We start from the raw sequence: 22,869 nt of genomic DNA, 5'->3' as shown, positions 1-22,869 counted from the left end.
ATTCACTTATCTGTACGCATTTATTGAGTTCCTAGTATGTTCCAGACATTGTTTTAGATACAAAATGAGTCTAGAAAGATGCATAGACTTCAGTGATGAGGACGTGGATTCTATGTGTCTAGAGTGCTGTTTCAGTTTCTCTGTCAACCAAGACCAGTGGTACTTAAACTTGAGCAAGCATCAGAATCACTTGGAGAACTTGTTATAACATAGATTTTGGGGCCCCACAAAGAGAGACTCTATTCAGTAGGTCTGAGATGGGGCCCCCAAATTAGCATTCTAATAAATTTTCAGGTGACATTGATGCTGCTGGTTCGGGGACCACACTTTGAGAACCACTTACCAAGAAATGCAGCTCATCACACTATGCCTGCTGATTTTCAAACACTGTACATCTCTCTTCCAAACAAGGCAATGGCCTTAGAAAGGCTTTTTACTCACAACTGAGCAGAATTACAGTTCCCAGAACCACCTCAAATATCTAGAATTAGTAGCTCCAGAAGAGAAGAAAGAAGTATAAAAAATAAAGAGAAAATTCTCTTTCCAGGGGCTTTGCTCCCTCCTTGTTTTTCTTTTCTTTTATGCCCCATCACAAGAAATCACTCTTCTATTATGATTTCTCAATACAAGTGTTATGGAAAAGAATAACACACATTCAGATTTTTCATACTTCTTTACTTTAATAAAATCATAGTTTTTCTTCTAAATTCAGTTCTCTTGGCCTTCTCCCCCACCCCTTTTTTGTTGGACTATCTCCTTTCTGAACAGAAGAATAGAGTTAGAAGGAACACTGAGAATTCACTTAATCCCTCCTTGGCCTCAGACAAGACTGAATCTAAACCATCCCCAAATATAGCAATTTTCAGTACAAAGATGAACAGGCACTAAGAACCTCCCATTCAACATTCTGTCACATACTTGAAGATACTATCATAATATACTTTCCCTCAGCCTTCTCTTCTCCAAGCTAATCAACCTCGACATTTAGACTACTTCATTAGATTTCCTGAACTTTAAATTATTTTGATTCTTTAATAAGTTTATCCCACCTTACCTCAGGGCCTGAATTATGTATTATCTGTTATCATGAAGACTTCTTTTTGGTATGTGAAAAGGGGAAAGTTAATTTATAGATTAAATAAAAAGGAATTTAATTGGAACAAAGAAATATATATATATATATATATTATAGATATATATATATATATATATAAATGCCACTATAATATAATGGCATTCACTTGAACAATTAATTTCAAATATCCTTTATTTTGTTAAAAGAAATAGTAAAGCCCTATAGTTTTTAAAACTTTATAAATCACCAGCCATTTTATACATAAAACGGATGGGAGTTAGAGATCTTTTTAAATATGCCACAGATTACACATAACCATGTTTCATGACACTTCACACAGGAGGAAAACATTATTATTGTTCATTTGCTTTTTTTTGCATAGTGTTTACTACTTAAGTTGGAGTTTATCCATGATTTAATTTTGTATGAGTCTAAAATTACTGAATGTATTATTGTGATTATTCACTTCTGTGAAAATAATTTCTCTGATTCAAGCTTTGAGAATCAGAAGTGTTTAGAGAGTCAGTGAGTACAGGACAAGATAGGATGAAGTCCATGTACATCATGTGTTTCTGAGCGGTTCAGAAAGGAAAAATAGGTAAAACATTGGAATACGGGGTAAAATGGGATGATTCACTTTAGTTCCATCTCTCCCATTCTAAATATCACTATTCAAAATTTAATCTTTGCTTTCGGAATGGTGAGGTGCTCTAGTCCAGCGCAGGCCTGAGGGATAGGTTTTGTCTCCTTGCCTATTGGGCCCAAGGTGTACGGTGGAGGCGATGCATTTAGTCTCCAGAGAGAAGGAAGATGCTGCTTGCACAGCACTTCTACTCACCAGTCCATGCAGCAGCAAGGGTGTTGGCTTTGAAGGAAGCCAACTGTCCTGCTCTCCCAGCCAGAGGTAAAGAATTGCATTGGTGGCCACTAGAGGGAGGAGGATTAGGAATAGAGTAAATTGTGGGGAAAAGGCACCCATGAAAAACGCACATGGGACAACCAACACATCACCAACCACCGCCTAGCAGCTACCTCTCTGAGGGACTATCATGGGGTCTGCAAACACCATTAACCCAGAGACCCAGACACCAGTAATTATTGTAGTATCCCAGTATATAGCCCCTTAACTTGGATGGCTGCAGAAGGGAGTTTGAATAGTATTGTGGGAAACATACAAGCACACAAACACAAACACACAAGCACACAGACATACATTCTCATCCCCCATTACAAGACGTTACATCTGTGCCGTCTGATTCTTGCTCATTTTCTTATTTAAAACTCTTGATGTTCTTTACCAAGAATGTGTTCACGAAAAGCAAACAGCCCACCTTCAAGATAGTCTTGGGAGAAGCACCAGCAGAGACACTCATTGTGCCAAGATGTATTTTACCAACAAATCTGTACAAATTACATGAGGTTAAAAACAAACGGAATATAATATAATTAAAGCAAAGTTTCTTTTGCTAAATTACAGCTTGAAGCAAACCTGCAAGAAATATTTCCAATTAGCTTCTTTAGCAAACAAAAGCATAGCTCAGAATGTTTTGCTTTCCATCCTGCCCTCTGGGTGGGCTGCCTAGTGGGTGTCTTACCTCCAGCACAAGTAGCTGAGCATTCTGACCAAGGCTGATGATTCCATGTAAAGCCAACTTCATTGTCTCCACTGCCCGTCCGGGTGATGGGAACGTTGAATTTATACCTAATTCCCAAATTCTGTTCCTGAAGCAGAACCTGACATTGAAAACAACTGGTGAAGATAATTAAAATACAATGAGCCTTTATTCAGATATTTACTATTTCTTTTGAAGAAGAAAATGTCATAATGTAAGTCTTAAGGGAAATTTAAGACAACTTTTAGAACACATGCAGTTATACTGAATTTTCTACTTCCGTTTTCATGGGTAATTTGGAGCCATTTCTCTCATTTGCCTTATTTGGTTATAAAAATATTATTCAAGCAGGCATTGAAAAGATCAGTCATATGGAAAGAGCACTATGGTCTTAACTTTACACAGACTTTTACACCCTTCGGCAGACCATTTTACCTTTATTTACTTTAATTTCACCACTTTAATTTCAAATGATAAAGCCTGCCCCTTCCTACTTCACAGGGCAGATTACAAAGATTAGAAATGAAGCGGCAAAGGCATATTTACCATGACAATGAGATTTTCTGAGGTGGGACCTAAAGCTTCTAAGGATTCTGGTTCGTCGGTTGGCCTCTTATAGTGAAAAGCTGTCCCAGCAACATCGAACTTCCTAGGCCAGTCAATAGTCCAGGCACCATTAATATAGTAATCATCCCCTTCAGATTTTAAAGCTAAAAAAAAAAAAAAAAAATCACTGTCTACCTAAAAATGTGAAACTTCATTTACCACAATGTCACTCATTGATCATTGCATTGAAGTGTACAATGAATATCTATTTCCATTTCGACATGGGAATCTTTTTTTTTTTTTTTTTACAGACAACACCAACAATTTATTTTTTGTTACTTAGATATACATTGTGAAGTGATTTCTAATGAGGTGCCAGGAATCCTACCACAGAAACAGAAATATTTAGTAATCTCCAGCCACCGTTGGTAGAAATTCAGTAAGTACATTCTTTCTCATAGATAATGATGCTATATAATTTGGTAAAGTAGAAGTACTATGATTCACCTGCCAGTGAATTAGTGTCTCAGAAAATACCAAAAAATGCATATTAGATTATTCAAAGTCAATAAAAGTTTTCCCACAAGAAAACATCAGACTCAGACAACTTTATACAGAGTAGTTCTACCACACATTCAAGGAAAAAATAATTTCAGTTTTTCACAAAACTCTTCCAAGAGGATAGAGAAAGAGAATACGTCCAATCTCATTTTATGAGCCCAGCATTTTCATGTTCAAACCTGGCCAGTCAAATAAGTAAAAATTATGCAACAACAGCACTCTTGAACAAACATGCAAAATGTAAGTAATTAAATAAAATATTAGCAATTGGCATAAAGTAATATAGAAGTTAATACATCAGAAGTAAGGTAAGCTTATCCCAGGATTGCAATGCTGGTTTAATAATAGAAAATCAATTAATATACTTTTTCATATTATTAAAGGAAGAAAGGCAGATGATTACCTTAACAGAGGCAGAAAAAGCATTTTAAAAAGTTCAATATTCATATATGATTTAAAAGAAATTTTAGTAAACTAGGAAAGCGTGAAACTTCGTTAATTTTATAAAAGGCAAACAAAAACACTCAAACAAAAATGTATAGTAAACATCAAACCTAAAGGTGTAATGTTGAAGGCATTTTCTTTAAGATCAGGAAAAAGTTAAGGATGGCTGTTACCATCACTTTTATTCAACCATTGACTGTGGGATCTAGCTAGTGTAACAGAGTAGAAAAAAAAGAAATAAAGGCAATGAGGAAGGAAAAGAAGAGCCAAAAGACTCAGTTTTTTTTTTTTAAGATGATATAATTTTCATCTTAATGTAAAAAATCTAAAAGAAATTATAGAAAAATAAGACATTTAATAAGAAAGTTTGGCAAGTTTTGATATAAAAATCAATATATGAAAGTCAGTTGTATTACTACATCAGGAAGAGCAGTTATAAAGCAGTTTTAAATAAGGACATTCTCAGTGGCAACGAAAAATATAAAAATACTTAGTAATAATTCTATCAAAAGGCAGGCAAACCCTTAGTGGAGTTAATTATGAAATTTTAATAAAAATCATCAAGGCTGATCTAAACAAGTGGAGAGAAATAACCTGTTCTTGTAAAGACTCAATTTTGCCTGTATTAAGCTATCGATTTAGTGACTTTCAATAAAAATTCCCAAATGGTTGTAGAGAGCACTGTGGTGCTGCAGGGCCTGGTAGCACTTATCAGCAGGAGGTGGAAGCAGGGAGAAGAGGAAGGGATCAAAAGTTCACAGAAGTGGACATTCAAAAGTGGATATAGTATATAAGGCAAAAACCCTATCAGCTGACTATATTCTACACAAGGGCCTGAAAGATCTTCCACTTATTAGAACAATAAAGAACGTGCTGGGGCTTCCTTGGTGGCGCAGTGGTCAAGAATCTGCCTGCCAATGCAAGGGACACAGGCCCGAGCCCCGGCCCGCGAAGATCCCACATGCTGCGGAGCAACTAAGCCCGTGCACCACAACTGCTGAGCCTGTGCTCTACAGCCTACGAGCCACAACTACTGAGCCCACGTGCCACAACTGCTGAGCATGCACTCCAGATATGTATCTATTAACATATTATAGCAATCTAATAGCATATTAGAATTGGCCCTGCACTGCAATGAAGAGTAGCCCCCGCTCACTACAACTAGAGAAAGCCAGCGCACAGCAACTAACACCCAACACAGCCAAAAATAAATAAATAAATAGATAGATAAATAAATAGATAGATAAATAAATAAATAAAAGAATGTGCTGGTGAGACAGGCACCAGCATCACTGAGATGCTCTTCTCTTTAAGCTTGGAACTATCATTACAGAACTGGGCTCGCAGACAGCAATGGGGATGATCCCAACATACTAGAGGCCAGGAGGTATGGCGTAACCATTAGAATGGAGGTGGGTACAGTTATCACAAACAATAACAAATTAGCATGGCAGTCAGGAGTAGTCATGGAGATATTTAACAGAACACAGTCTTCCAAGGGGCCCAAGAGATGGGCACTTTTCTGATCCAGACCCACTGAGCTTAAGCAGAGGCTGGGTGACCAGGAGATAGGATCCTACAACATCACAACACCACAGCACTCAGTGGTAATTTTTCCTCGCCTTTCCTCAAAGGACGTAAAAGCCATTACCAGCAGGGAAAGGGAAAATCCAAATATACTGAGGACTGTTGGGCACAGGGACTGAGTTGACCTGAAGTGGCAAATGGTGCCCCTTGTTTAGGATAAGACCACGTAGAAGTAAAGTAATAAAAGGAATTTTGACCCAGGTCCAGCTCACAGAGTGTCCACTGAGTCCATGAATCCAGTCAGTGGTCATTTCTCTCAGACCTGAATTTAAAATGGAAACAGGGGGCTTCGCTGGTGGCGCAGTGGTTGAGGGTCCACCTGCCGATGCAGGGGACATGGGTTCGTGCCCCGGTCCAGGAAGATCCCACATGCCACGGAGCAGCTAGGCCCGTAAGCCATGGCCGCTGAGCCTGCGTGTCCGGAGCCTGTGCTCCGCGACGGGAGAGGCCACAACAGTGAGAGGCCCGCGTACCGCAAAAAAAATAAAATAAAATAAAATAAAAATAAAATGGAAACAGTATACTTGGTAGCTGGCATAACCTTCACATTTATCTCTTGATCTGTAAAATAACACCTATCCCAGTGGGGAAGACCAGGTTGAAGTCTCTGAAACTTCTCTCCTTCCCCCAGCTAAAACAGTAAACCACAAACAATATTGCATCTTGGAGTGGGGGCGGGGGTGTGTGTGTGTGGATTGCCAGAGATGAATGCTACCCATAAGGTCTTAAAGTGTGCAAGGGTGGTGGTCTCTACCATATACCTATTTACTTCACTTGTGTGGCCCCTACAGAAACTAGATAGATGTTTTTGGATGATAGTAGTCTGTTGCAAACTCAACCAAGGGGTACTGTTGCTGTGCTGGATATAGAGATGGGATTCTTGACCATTTTCTTAATCACAAATTAAAATAGTAATTTTCCATGTGAATGTCAAGAAGATATTAAGTATTTATAATGTTATTGATAGAAAGGAATGAAAGGCTTATCTATAGGAATAAAAATGTGGAACTAGCAAGGGAAATTATGACTAAAGGAATAACTGGGGATGGAGGTGGGGTTAGAGAGCAGATTTTCCTGTCCAAATATTAAAACAGTAATTATACAAATATGGGGTGGGAACAACCTGTGGTATGGTACACAGATGGACAGAACAACAGAACAAAATGGACAGTTAAGAAATAAACAAAAGTACATATGGGAATTAATATATAACAAAGGAAGCACCCTAAATTAGTAAAGGAAGGATAACAAGAAATGGAACTAAGACAAAAGACTAGCTTTTTGGAAAAAAAAAATGCTGAATTTGTCTCATTCTTTATATAAGAATAGATACCACAACTCCATTCCTAGGTATATATCCTAAAGAAGTGAAAATAGGTACTCAAACAAATATATGTACACACATGTTCATAGTAGCACTATTCCCAATAGCCAAAGGTAGAAACAACCAAATGTCCATCAATGGATGACTGGATAAACAAACTGGGGTATATACAATACAATGGAATAACATTCAGCCATAAAAAAGAATGAAGAACTGTACATGCTTCAATGAGGATAAGACTTAAAAAAAATTACACTGAGTGGAAGAGGCTGAGGCTAGACATAAAAGGTCACATATTTTATGCATCTATTCATAAGAAATATCTAGAAAAGGTAAATCTATAGGGACAAACAGCAGACTGGTGGTTGCCAGGGGCTGGGGAATGGGAAGTAACTGCTTACTGGACACCGGGTTCCTTTTGGGGTGATGAAAATATTTTGGAATGTACTAAATACCAGTACGCTGTTCACTTTAAAAATGTTTGAATTCTATGTTATTTGGATATTACCTCAATAAAAACAAAGTTTAAAAAAAAGAGAGAAAAGAATAAATACCAGATGGGTAAATATTTAAATGTAAACATAGTTAAATCATAAAATGGTAGGAGAAAATGTAAGAGTACTTTTTAAAAAATAATATTGGGGTATTGAAAAGCTTTTCTAAGCATGACCAAAACCTCAGAAAGTATAAAGAAAAAGATTAGTAGATATGCATGCATAATTTTTTAAACCTCTATAGGAAAAAACATATAAAAAAGTTTAAAAATATGTGATAGAAAAAGGGTTATTAGCACTACTATACAAAAACTTCTATAAATAAATGAGTGATAATTTTGATAATGATTATCATGCTTTGACAGTGACAAACATGTCAGTTTAATTTTTTTGTTAGTATGCTAGCTTCTTCAAAAACTTTATCAGGCCAGATAAACAAGAAGGCCCAAAGGACTATAAGGGTCATGATGCAGAGAGTCTCTGACTCTCTGGACCTCTGCCACTTGTTCTTAAGAGTATAGACCATTTTCATTCCCCCCACCCCCATCTGCCTGGCAAATATATTTGTACTTTCTTGACTTCACATATGTTATAAAATTCATTTGATTGTCAAAAATAAATCTAATTAATCTTTTGAGATAAGAACATGTTAACGAAATTTAAGGATTATTTAGTCTTAAATTTGTCTTGTATTTAAAATTTTTTATTTTCAACTCTCACAGTAATTCTCTGTCTCATTTGAAACATCAAAATTACTTGGTTATATAGGACATCTGAGCCTGTATCACATGAAACAGTAAAAATAAAAACAAAACCTCTAGCAGCTTTGAATTCTCCTTCAATTTAAGCTCTCACTTTCCATTTTCCCATCTACTCACTTAAGGAATCCTAACTCACCTTTGCTGGTACCATAACGTAGTTCAGAAAAACACCAAACATTTAAGAAGGACTGAATAAGAATTTACTAAGGGAGGAGGATGTGGCATTATGGACAAAGAATTATCAAAGGGAAAACATCTGATGTCTTATTTTTGTTTTGATTCTTGCTGATGCAGAAAAGAATCTAAAATTATGGTATAAAAATAAAGGAGTCTTCCTTTATTAAAGGAAGGAAGAGCCTGATGATACTGGTATTCTACCTAAAGATGCATTCTAGATATAGTCTTATTTTTAAAAGATTTAAGGAAAAACAGGTGGTATTTTAAGGGGAGTAAGAACTCAACCAGATTTCATAAGGGTCTCTGCAGAGTCTAAATCTGTCTCAAGGGATCAAACATCAAATAAACAGAATTTCCACTTCTTTACAGAGGAAATAACTGGGATTGGACTTGCCCTCCAATTATAAATAACTAGAAAACTCACAAAATATATGAATCAGCTGTTTTTAGACATTGGCCAGGACTGTGACACAGGCAAAAAGGAACACAAGGTGAGTCTCATAATCTCCCTAGCTTCCTGCCTGGAGGTACTTTCTGTCAGTGTAGACCATGAGAACCCAAGCAGAGGATGGTGGTCTCACTGAGTTAAGGAGACAGAGATCAGAAACTGGGAAGGCTAAGATACTTGGAATTTGCAGAACCAGAGAATTAGAGTAAAAGGAGGGAATCTGTTGCTGAATAGTAATCCATGTATGCATAGGATAAAATTCCATGAAGCCAGGCCAAAAAAACCACCAAAAAACAAACAAACAGAAACGAAAACAAAAAACTAGATAACCACAAGCAGAAAAATTTCTCGAGAAAGAATTCAGAGAGTTTCAACCACTAGGGCATTCAGCAGAGAATCATGCCTTTTTAGTAGGGCTGAGCAACTCTAGAATTAAGGCTACTCTGGACTCACCTAAACAAAGCTCAAATACAAGCCTCAAAGATATCAAGCTCATCAACAAGTTAGTTAACACTCTTTAAAGGATAAAACAACAACAACAGCAAAATCCAGACTCTCAATAAAAATATATTCACAATGTACAACATCCAATGAAAAATTACTACAACTGGCAAGAAAGGGGAAGATATGGTACAAACCACGAAGAAAGCCAAGTAAAAGCAACAGACTCAGAAATGATAGAAATTATGGAATTAGCAGAAAATAACTTTCAAACAGCTATTATAAATATACTCAAGGATTTTAAAGGAAAACAAATATAATGAGAAAAAACTGGAAGATATGTACAGATGGATGCTCAGATCTACACAAAGAAAGTATGCCAGATACAATAAATATGTAGGTAAATAGAAAATAATTTTTCTTATTTTTAAATTTTTAAAAAGGATAACTGACTCTTTAAAACAAAAATAATAACAATGTATTGTAGGGTTTATAACATATGAAAAAGTAAAATGTGTTTTTAAAAAAATAGCACAAAGGATGGAAGAAGACAATGGAAGTAAACTGTTATAAGCATCTTGCATTATACATAAATGGTATAATATTATTTGAAGGTATATTGTGATAAATTAAAGATGCATTTTGTAAACTCTAGAGCAACCACTAATTAAATAGAAAAAAGAAGTATAGCTAATAAGCCATTAGTAGAGTCCAAATGGAATACTATAAAACACTTGATAAACCTAAAAGAAGATATAAAAGGAGAATAAAGGGAAAAATACATGGAACAAATAGAAAAACAGCACAATGGTAGACTTAAACCCAATGATTTTAACCATTACATTAAATATAAATGATCCAGACGTGGAGCTGACAAACTATGGTCCACCACCTGTTTTGTAAATAAAGTTTATTGTAACACAGTCATACCCATTTATTTATGTATTATCTGTATCTGCTTTCACACTACAATAGTAGAACTTAATAGCTGAGATAGAGACTTCATGTCCTGTAAAGCTGAAAATATTTACCATCTGTGCCTTTACAGAAAAAGTTTGGCAAGCCCCCCATTTAGAGACTGTAATTGAAAAAGCAAAGATGGTTAGATACAATAAGAAATCAGAGTCAAACTACATGTTGTCTAAAAGAAACATATTTAAAGTTCAGAAACACCTACATGTGAAAAGTGGATGGATGGAAAAGAATTTACTATGCAAGCCCTAATCAGAAGAAATCTGGGTGGCTAGATTAGGATCAGTCAAAATAGATGAGGGTCAAAGAATATCATCAGAAATAAAGAGGAACATAGGATAATTATGAAATGCTCAATACATCAAGAAAATCTAACAATCTTAAATGTCTATACACCTAACAACAAACTGAAAATAAATGAAGCAAAACCTTACAACTAATGGGAGAAATAAACAAATCCACAATTCTAGTTGGAGATTTCAACATGATTCTTTCAATATTTGCTGAAACAAGGAGGCAGAAAATAAATAAAAATGTATAAGACTTGAACAAAACTGTCAACCAATTTAATCTAATTGACATTTATGGAATACTAAACCCAATACCACCATAATATACATTCTTCTCAAGTCCACATGGAATATTCACTAAGAGATACCATATTCTGGGCCATAAAAACACACCTCAACAAAAGAACTAAAATCATACAAAGTACCTTATCTGTCCATAATGGAATTAAGAAAAAACCCCAAATATTTGGAAATTGAATAATACCTTCTAAGCCATGCGTCATATGGTAAATAAAATATTTTAAATTGAGTGTTGGAAAAAAATATATCAAATATATGGGATGAAGTTAAAGCAACGCTTAGAGGGAAATTTATAGTGCAAAATGTCTATTTTAGGTTAGAAAAAAGATCTTTAAGATCAATAATCTAAGTTTCTATCTTGAGAAGCTAGAAAAATAACAAATTAAACACAAAGTGAATAGCAAAAAGGAAAAAATAAAGAGAAGAGTGGGAATCGATGTACTGGAAAATGGAGAAATAACAGAAAAGTCATTTAAACCAAAAGCTTGTTCTTTGAAATGACCAATAAGGTTAATAAACACCTCACTAGAACAATCAAGAAAAAGAAGATACAAATCACCAATGTGAGGAATGAGAGAAGAGCCATCACTACAGATCCTACAGGCATTCAAACAGAATAAGGGAATATTATGCACAAAATTATGCCAATGAATTCAACAACTTTATATCTATTACAGAAACTGAATTTTTCATTAAAAACTTCCCACAAAGAAAACTCCAGCCCAGATGGCTTCACAGTTGAATTCTATCAAACATTAAGAAATAATACCAATTTTACCCAGACTTTTTCAGAAAATAGAGAAGAAAGGAATATTTCCCAACCAACTTTATGAGGACAGGTTTATCCTAATATAAAAACCAACAAAGATGTTATAAGACTACAGACCAATATCCCACATGAACATAGATGCAAATATTCTTAACAGAATATTAGTAAATCAATTGTAACAATATATACAAAGGATAATAAATTTATGACAAAGTGATTTTTATCCCAAGAATGCTAGATTGATTTAACATTTGAAAACCAATCAATGCATTTACTATATTAACGGGAAAGGGAGGAAAAAAAATAACACATGATCATGCAGTAAACCTCAAAACCTATTCATGAAGAAAACTCTCAAAACTAGAAACAGAAGGGAACTTCCTCAACCTGATAAAGGGCATCTACATAAATCTTCTAGCTAACATTATATTTAGTGGTTAAAAAAAAACAAACAAAAAACCCCAAAAAACTGAATTCTTTCCCTTTAAGATAAGCAACAATGAAAGGCTGTCCAGCCTCCTCACTTCTATTCAACATTGTACTGAAGGTCCTGATCACTATTATAAGGCAAGAAAAACAATATAAAAGACATAAATATTGGAAAGATAGAAGTAAAACTGCCTTTGTTGAAGGATGACATGATAATCTATGCTGAAAATCCTAAGAAATGTACAAAGCAACTATCAGAACTAATACATGAGTATAATCAGGACACAGGACATGAGGTCAATACAAAAATAAATCAATTGCTGTATAACAACTGACAATTCAAATATGAGATTAAAATATCAATATCATTTACAATAACATCAAAAAGCATGAAATATTTAGTGATAGATTTTTTAAAGATCTATATGTGCAAGATGTGTACACTGAAAAATAAGCATTACTGAACAAATGTAAAGACTTAAATAAATATACAGGTAAGTCTTTTCACGTATTGGAAGACAATATTTTTAAGATGTCAATTCTCCCCAAATTGATCTATAGATTCCAAATAATCTTTTTGTAGAAATTGACAAGCTGATTCTAAAATGTATATAGAAATATAAGGGACCTAGAAAAAAAAAATTATTTTGAGAAAGAGGAACAAATTTGAGGACATAATGCTTCCTATTTTCAAGACCTAATGGAAATCTCTATTAATCAACACAGTGTGGTTTTGGTTTAAGGACAGACATACGGAACAATGGGAGGGAACAGAAATAGACCCATACATTCATGTGCAATTGATCTCTACCACAAATGTCAAGGTAATTCAATGGGGGAAATAACATTCTTGAACAAAGGGTGCTATAGTAATTGAATATCCATGTGAAAATAACTGAATTTCAATCCTTACTTTATACCTTACATAAAAACTCAAAATGGACCATATATCTAAATGTAAAAGCTAAACCCATAATTTCTCTAAGACATATTGAAGACAATCTTTGCAATCCTGGGGTAGGCAAAATTTCTAAGATAGGATGTGAAAGCACAAACCATGAAAAAATTAATACATTAGATTTCATCAGAATTAAAAGACACCATTAAGAACAGAAATAAACAAGCCACAGATTAGAAGAAAATATTCATAAACATATATTTGAACAAGACATAACTAGAATATATAAAGAACTCAGAACTTTATAAAAAGAAAAAATGTAAAAATAGGCAAAATATTTGTTTAGACATTTTACAAAAAAAAATATCTACATGGGTAGAGTTAAAAAGACTGACAATACCAAGTACTGACAGGATGTAGAGCAACTGGAACTCTTTTACATTACTGGTGGAAATATAAATAATACAATCACTTTGGAAAACAGTTAATTTAATTAATTTCTTATAAAGTTAAGCATGTACTTATCATATGACCCAGTGATTTCACTCCTAGGCTTTTTATCCAGGAGAAACGAAAACATATGCCTGCACAAAACTTGTCTATGAATGTTCAAAGAAGCTTTATTCATAATAGTTGAAGACTGACAATGACCCAAATATCCATCAACAAGTGAGTGGATAAATAAATTATGGTGTATCCAAACAATGGAATACTATTTGGCAATAAAAAGGAATGAACTTCAGATACACTCAACAATATAGATGAATCTCAAAAACATTATGTTATGAATGAAAAAAAAGCCAGATATAAGAGTGCATACTATATGATCCTATTTATGTGAAATTCCAGAATAAATAAAAGTAAAATAATAAAATGTCAGAAAAGAGATCAATGTTTTCTGAGGCTAAGGCTAGGGGGACTTGACTGCAAAGGGTAATGAGAGGATGTTTTGGAGTCATAGAAATGTTCTACATCTTGGTTGTGGTATTTATATGTATATCTATATCTATATATATATAGAGAGAGATACAGATAAAATTGTAAATACTTTGTGAACTATACACTTATAATGGATGCATTTTATTATATGTAAATTATACCTCATTAAAATTGATTTTAAAAAATCAACTATGGGGCTTCCCTGGTGGCGCAGTGGTTGAGAGTCTGCCTGCCGAAGCAGGGGACACGGGTTCGTGCCCCGGTCTGGGAAGATCCCACATGCCGCGGAGTGGCTGGGCCCGTGAGCCATGGCTGCTGAGCCTGCGCATCCGGAGCCTGTGCTCCACAACGGGAGAGGCCACAACAGTGAGAGGCCCGCATACCGCAAAAAAAAAAAAAAAAAAAAAAAAAAATCAACTATGGGACTTCCCTGGTAGCACAGGGGACATGGATTCAATCCCTGGTCTGGGAAGATCCCACATGCCGCAGAGCAACTAAGCCCATGCACCACAACTACTGAGCCTGCACTTTAGAGCCCGTGAGCCACAACTACTGAAGCCCACTCACCACGACTACTGAAGCCCAAGCGCTCTAGGGCCCGCGTGCCGCAACTACTGAGCCTGCGCACTGCAACTACTGAAGCCCATGCACCTAGAGCCCGTGCTCCGCAACAAGAAGCCACTTCAATGAGAAGCCCGTGCACCACAACGAAGAATAGCCCCCGCTCACTGCAACTAGAGAAAGCCTGTGCACAGCAATGAAGACTCAATGCAGCCAAAAATTTAACAAAAAAAAAAAAAAAAAAAAAAAATCAACTAACCCAGTGAAGAGTAAGCTATAAACTACTAATTTTTTTGTTTAGTTCTTTCATGTGGAACTTCTTTTTAATATGAAAGTGTTCTACCTCAAAGCAGTATGTCTTTTCCTTCATGATACTGTGGTGCTTTTCCTCATTAATTTTTAAAATCTAGCAAAATATGCTACTTACCAATATAGTTCTTTGACATGGCAACTTCTCTGACTTCAATGTGAACAGAGCCTCTTGGTATCTGCACTACTTCCATGTAGCCTGGAACACAGAAGACAGCCAGTAATAAGCAGCATCTGGAGCTTTCATCAGAAAATGAGTGTTTAGTAAGCATTCAGTAATAACAGTTTCCTTATTCTTCCATGCTTCCTTTTGTACTTTATAAATTGTGAATAATGAGCAAATTCCCCTTTGGGTTCATGAATACATCTAAGAGTATTTTTCTTTTCCTCTAAAATTATCTCAAGATATCTTTAAAGTCTCAAGATATATAATATTGGTTCATTTTTTTTTTTCCCTCAACACATGGCGCCCACTTCAAGGCTCTGTGGGAATTCCCATCTTAAAGAAACGTGGCTAAATGAAGTCAAGTAGAAATGGAATAATATGTCCTTAAAATATCTAACCTGAAGCCATATTTAATATTTAAAGGACTGAAAGCAATTTGGGGGAAAACCATTGTCTGCCTGAATAAAGAAATTTTTAAAATAAGGGGGGAAATCAAATATTTTGGCTATTCCAAGTACACCAGAGGTGTGAGGAAGAGTTCTTTCTACACACTCACCTCCTCTGGGCAACGAATCATTGAAGAACCCTTCAATGGCATCACATGTGCTTCCATCCCCTCCACAGACTCGACATCTATCTTCCCTAGCATCGGATCCCAAAATATTATCACAACCTACATGCTGAAAACAGAGAAGAATATTCAGTGTGTCAAAAAGAGGAGGAGCTCTTGGACCCACTAACCAAATGAATATAACTTATTTATTTACGTGTTTTTCCAGTACAGGAAATCTAAACAGGAAATACTTTCCTCTTTCCACGTATACCTTCATTCCCTAAGTAATTCTAGCTAACACTTCTCAACACGTAAGTTTAAAGAAAAAAATTCTGATTTCCCCAGGAATGTACACCTGTATTTCTAGCTTAGACTTCTTCTTCATGTATGGATACCAGGCTCCAATTCTTAAAATATTGTAATTTGTTGGCAATGGGCTCTTACTTATACCCTCAATTAAGAAATGCAAGAACTAAGAAAAAATGGCATATGGTCCTACACAACAAGGGTTATAACAACAAGAGTCTTGACTGAGCACTATGGTTTGCCCTTTCTAAACCACTGGCTCTTTTGGATATCCAATTTTTAGTGTTAGTGTCAAGGATTAGTTGTGGAATTCATGCCTGAGGAAATCTCTAAAAATGAATGAATACCTGTTTCCATTAGCTGAATAAAATTACCATAAAGAAAAGGAGATATAAACATGAAATTTTATTGTAGAAGCTGAAATTCTACCTTTCAATTTTGTATTTAATCATAGAAATGTGGCCTTCATATATTTTTGGCATATTTTGGCACTTAAATTTGTAATTTGACTTTTAGCCATTAATACCAGGCATGCAATGTCTGAATATAACCTGTGCCTGGGTCTTGGTTATCTGAAAAACATTTTTATACCGTCCCAGAAATAACTTTTTCTTCAAGTAAGTAAATAAACACACACACACACACACACACACACACACAGTGCAACATCAGATACATTTGGAGACAAGTTAACCAGAAGGACAGAAACTTGCAAGAAATTATGAGACTAACTAAAATAGACAGTGTTTTTTTATCTCATCTTTCTCAGTTTCTGGCATTTAGTTTTATGTTTCTCTTTAAGGTCAAACAAAAGCAGACAAGGAAAAAAGTTAAGAAAACAGTGTTTTTTGTGGCTAATTTCTTATGATAAGATTCATACACAGGTCTAGGAAAATACCATGGATTTGCTCCTGCAATTCCCAACTGTTCTGGTTAATTCTCTGAAGTAGATGCATTAATAAGAGTAATTCTATAGCAAAAACCATTATAAATGCTTCAAAAGAAGACAAAATGGGAAGAGCATAGCTGTTTTACACTTTGAGGAAATATTTTGCTATGAAATATATCAAATAATCTTTCATTGAGAACACACAGTAGACATATGAATGAGCTGAATCCTCATTCCCCCTCTTTGCTATCATCTTGTTTGTAAACAGAAGAATAATGGAAATTAAATTCCAAAATATCTTCATAGCTCTAGCAATCCCTATAAACATAACTAGAACACCAGAATAAATCACACTTGCATGGTGCTTGAAGGTGAATGGATAATTCTACCTTTAACTATGTATATTTCCTTACTGAAAATTAAATTAAAATGCAGCCCTTTATTAAAAATTAGCATAGTATTAATTACGAGCTACTATATGAGAAAAAAAAGACAGAAGTCTCAAAAACCCCAACAAAAAGCAATGAAATTCATAATCTGAGCAACCTTGCATTCTCCATTGATACAGATATCCAGTGAATCTGCATTGCACTGAGTCCCATCAATCACCGCAGGGGCACGTTCAGTGTAGAAATTGTAACCTTCAGCCAAGCAGTTTAACGCACAAGGTTTTACCCCACCTGGACAAATATAGTAGAAGAGAAATAAATGGAGTGGTTCTCCTAAGGAACAGTGATTCAGTATCATCCACAGCATATTTACGATTGATAACAGACCATCACTCTCTGACTATATACCTAGATGTGTAGGTTTCTTTTCTTCTTTGCTAAAATTTCATGTTTACTTTCATTGCTTGTGCAACTTGAAGGAGGACCTGCTGAGTAATCTTAAGGTTTTAAAATTTCAGGTATTTCCCATATATATTTTCAATATATTTTAGGTCAAAAGGGATCGCAGTGGAGGTAACTGAATGTTGAAAAAAATGGATGAAATAAAAGCAATTTTGAAAAACTAAAAAAATAAAGTTTAGGAAGGCCTTGAGAATGACTTTGTATGACAAATAGAAATTTATGCAAATTATATCACTTGTTACTGAATACGATACAAAAACTGCTACTTCAAGCAGAGATATGGTAATTATAAAATAAAAGTAAACTTAGAGCTGCTTTAAACATATATTCCATGAAAGTGGCTCTAGCATGGAGATAAATTCTTATGAGATTAGCAAGTCAAAGATAAAATTAATTATAGCACTAAATTTGAAAAGTTCTTATGAGATTAATAAATCAAAGATAAATATTGGGTTGGCCAAAAAGTTCGTTTGGGTTTTTCTGTAAGATGGCCAACCCAATATTACATAGCGTCAAACATTTTTAGTTTAAATAAATTGAATAAAAACTAAAAGAAATAAACTTGAATAACTTTTTAAAAATCTAACTTTATATTGTGAATAAATGCATACACTAACTTGAGAATTTTCATTTTGTAACTTGAAATTTGTATTTCAATAGCTGTGTGTGTATTTCAAGGTTGACGTGAAAAATAGGTATAAATAGTAGCAATTTTAAAAAAACAAGCAGATTACATATCATAACTTCTTAGTATATTGGAAAAGTAGCAATCAATATGGATTTATTTTATTCAAAACTGAACATAAAAAAGCTATTTATAAAAATGTAATTATTGATTAAAATTAGGACTTAAAAATACTTTCTGTTGAACCTTTGTTCCATGATGTTTAAAACATTTTGGCCTTATTATAATGATCTGATAAAATTTCTTTGAAATAAGGAAGACTTCCTCTAAAAAAGAAAATTAGACAGAAAGATGAAATGACATGCCTAGGTCTTAGTGAAGGCAGAAACCAGGTTTCTACGGGGTGAAGTAAAAGAGAAGTCAACTGAGTGATGGAGACAATGATAAATTATAGAGAGAACAATTGATTAAAGTAGATCACTGTTACAGTTGACTTTTGTCATGTAAGAAGATGGCCCAATATTGTCAGACATTGTTTTTTCAAGAGGAGATGAAAACCTAGACTTTAAAAATATAAACTCTTGGGCTTCCCTGGTGGCACAGTGGTTGAGAGTCCACCTGCCGATGCAGGGGACACGGGTTTGTGCCCCGGTCCGGGAAGATCCCACATGCTGCAGAGCGGCTGGGCCCGTGGGCCATGGCCGCTGAGCCTGCGCGTCCGGAGCCTGTGCTCCACAATGGGAGAGGCCACAACAGTGATAGGCCCACATACCGCAAAAAAAAAAAAAAAAAAAAAAAATATATATATATATATATATATATATAAACACTCTTCTTGGAAACTCATAAAAAATTTCAAAAATACTGTGGAGGCTAAAACATGTATATAAGTAAAAACGGTTCCTGAACTGCCAGTTTACAACCTCTGGCTGAAGTCTGTGTTTTCTTCCATTTTCAATGTCTACAGGCTATAGAACTTCTATATAACATAATGTTATTATTAGGCTTAGGTTAATGATACATTTTGCTGTACTGAGAACAGAAATAACAAGTAATAAATAAAATAATTTCTTCCTGAACTGATAATCAAGGTATTATATTTATTTTTATAAGATTCTCATGAATAAAATTGCTCTAAATTTCCACAGATCTAACTGGGATTTTTTTTTTCATTACTACCCAGTGTAGTTCTTTCGCCATTTTTTATTGTAATGCTTTGGAATTTAATGCAGCTTTTTATGCACCAGACTATAAAAAGAGAACATGAGTCTTTTATTTACACAATTTTAGTATTAATTATGTAAGGTAGTATTTGATAGGCAGAACACATAAATGCTCTGGTTGTATTCCTTAGCCCACTGCACTGTGTGATAATAATACAAATATATTTATTCTTCCTTTATTGCTGAAGATGTGTTCAGCTTCCTCTGCTACAATAAGTTTTCAGAAGAGGTAATGTTATTATTTCAAGAAGGGATTTAAGATGATTCTCTGAATGGAAGGTCACATTACCAATTACCTTCAGTAAAGCTTATTATGAATTTAGGGTTAATTTACAAAGCACACAATTATCTAGATGCTAATTATTAAATCTGTGAATTATTTCAGAGACTTACTTCTACAGTAAGACAAAACAATCCCAAATGTATATGCACCTAATAAAAGCAATTCAAAATACATGAAGCAAAAACCTACACCCACACACAAAAAGCAAAGCCATAAAACAGTTGAAGATTTTAACACACTTCTCTCAGGAACCGATTAAAAAACCAGAGCAGAAAAAAATCAGAAAGAATATAAAAGATCTGAACAATACTATCATGCAGCTTGACCTTGTTATCATATAGAACACTATATCCAACAACTGGAGAAAACACATCCTTTTCACGTATACATAGAACATTCATCAACCTGGACAATAAGCTGTATCATAAAACAAATTTCAACTATTTTAAAAATTTAAATCATACAGAGTATTCTCTGATCATAATGTAATTAAATGATAAATCAATCACAAAAAATCTAGAAAAAATCAACAATTTAGAAATAAAAATAACACAGTTCTAAATAACCCCTGGGTCAAAGAAGAAATCACAATGTAAATAAGAAAATATTTTGAACTGAAGGAAATAAAAATACATCAAATGTTAGGAATGCAGAACAGTAAAATAAACCCCTCCCTCCAAATAATAATAAGAGCAAAAAATTAATTAGAAAAAAAGTACTAAAACCAAAAGTTGATTCTTTGAAAAGAGTAATAAAATTGATAAACTTCAAGCAAGAATGATCAAGAAAAAGAGAGAAGATACATATTATCAATAGCAGAAATGGAAGAGTGTATATCACTACAGATCCTATAGATACTAAACAGGATAATAAGAGAATGGTATTATCAATTATCTGCGAATAAATTGGACAACATGGAAGTAACATAAATTTCTTGAAGACACAAATTCAAAAACTGACATAAGAATAAAAAAATCTGAATAGCTCTTTATCCATTAAAGGAGTTGAGTTTGTAATAAAAAAATTATTTTCACAAGAAAATACCGAGCCTAGATGGTTTTATTAGTAAAATCTATTCTAAGGAAGACATATTATCAACCCTACAAACTCCTTCAAGATAAATAAGGATTCTATTTCTGGAAGCCAGAGTAACTCTGATACCAAAACTTATCAAAAACATGACAAGAAAAAAATTTACAAATCAATATTCCTTATGAAGATAGATGTAAACATCATTAATCAAATATTAGCAATTAAGCCCAATAACAAGATAATAAATAAAAAGATAATAAATCATTATCACATGGGGTTTATCCTGGGAGTAAAATGTCAGTTTGACCTTATAAAATCTATCAACTAAGTCACTATATTAACAGAATAAAGAAGAAAAACACATATAATTAATACATGCACAAATTGTACTGAAGGGCCAAGTCAGTGAATTAAGGCAAGAAAATAAAATAAAAAGGTCCAAAGATTGAAAATAATAATCTCTATTTCCAGATAACATGACTATTTACCAAGAAAATTCTAAACAATCTACAAAACAACTATTAGAACTAGTAAGGGAATTTAGAAGGGTCACAGAATACAAAGTTAATATGTAAAAATCAATTGAAACAATTGAAAATAAAAAATTCTAAACTTTTATTTACAGTAGTGTCAAAACCATAAATTACTCAGGAATAGATTTAACAGAAGATGTGCATGACCTTACACCTAAAACTATAAAGCATAGCTGAGAGAAATTAAGGAAAACATGGAGAGATATACCATGTTCATAAATTGGAAAATTCAATATTGTTAGTATATCAGTTTTTCCTCAATTGATATAAAGATTCAACATGACAAGAATCATAAACCCAACATGTTCTTCTGTAACCATTAACAACTGATTCTAAAATTTATATGGAAATGCAAAGCACTTAGAATATACAAAGGACTCTTAAAAAAAAGATCAAAGTAGGAGGAGCTTACACTACCCATGTCCAAGACTCTACAGTTAATCAAGTCAGTGTGGTACCAGCATAGGATTGACAAATAGATCAATGAAACAAAATAGAGTCTATAAATACACTAAAAATACATACCATACCCCGAAATTATTTTTAGACTGTAGATCTAAATATAAAGATCAAAACCATAGGCTTTTAGAAGAAAATATCTTCCTGAGTTAAGGTAGGCAAAGATTTCTAAGACAGGACATAGAACACAATGACCATAAAATTTAAAAAAAATAGAATTCATCAAAATTAAAATCTTATACTCATCCAGAACACCATTTAAAACATAAAGAAAAGCAAAGAAAGTAAAGAAAGCCATAGGCTGTGAGAAAATACTTGTAAAACCTATCTGATAAATGAACCACTTGAGAATAAAAAGATAAATAACCAATTTAAAAATAGGCAAAGGAAGAGGCACATGCTGCTCAACATCACTAATTATTAGAAAAATGAAAATCAAAACTACAATGAGGTATCACCTCACACCAGTTAGAATGGGCATCATCAGAAAATCTACAAACAACAAATGCTGGACGGGGTGTGAGAAAAGGGAACCCTCTTGCACTGTTGGTGGGAATGTAAATTGATACAGCCACTATGGAGAGCAGTATGGAGGTTCCTTAAGAAACTAAAAATAGAATTACCATATGATCCAGCAATCCCACTACTGGGCATATACCCAGAGAAAACCATAATTCAAAAAGACACATGCACCCCAATGTTCATTGCAGCATTATTTACAATAGCTAGGTCATGGAAGCAACCTAAATGCTCATCGACAGATGAATGGATAAAGAAGATGTGGTACATATATACAGTGGAATATTACTCAGCCATAAAAAGGAATGAAATTGGGTTATTTGTAGAGATGTGGATGGACCTAGAGACTGCCATACAGAATGAAGTAAGTCAGAAAGAAAAAAAAAAATGTCGGCTATTAATGCATATATGTGGAATCTAGAAAAATGGTCAGATGAGCCGGTTTGCAGGGCATAAATAGAGACACAGATGTAGAGAACAAACGTATGGACA

The 22,869-nt window shown here is 34.2% G+C and overlaps 1 protein-coding gene across 1 annotated transcript in view; it reads right to left on the bottom strand.

Annotated features, from left to right (window-relative positions):
- ADAMTS6 (ADAM metallopeptidase with thrombospondin type 1 motif 6) overlaps positions 1-22,869 on the bottom strand; it is a 270,671-nt gene that overhangs the window by 46,179 nt on the left and 201,623 nt on the right. The window contains exons 16-20 of the mRNA XM_060007024.1: positions 17,399-17,532; positions 15,661-15,784; positions 15,057-15,137; positions 3,235-3,398; positions 2,671-2,809 (exon numbers count right to left, since the gene is read on the bottom strand). Coding sequence (XP_059863007.1) covers positions 2,671-2,809; positions 3,235-3,398; positions 15,057-15,137; positions 15,661-15,784; positions 17,399-17,532 — 642 coding nt within the window. The remainder of the gene's footprint in view (positions 1-2,670; positions 2,810-3,234; positions 3,399-15,056; positions 15,138-15,660; positions 15,785-17,398; positions 17,533-22,869) is intronic.

The sequence above is a fragment of the Delphinus delphis genome, chromosome 3 (assembly GCF_949987515.2).
Source record: "Delphinus delphis chromosome 3, mDelDel1.2, whole genome shotgun sequence".
In the NCBI taxonomy this organism is placed as follows: domain Eukaryota; kingdom Metazoa; phylum Chordata; class Mammalia; order Artiodactyla; family Delphinidae; genus Delphinus; species Delphinus delphis.
This window is presented reverse-complemented; position numbering and strand designations above follow the sequence as displayed.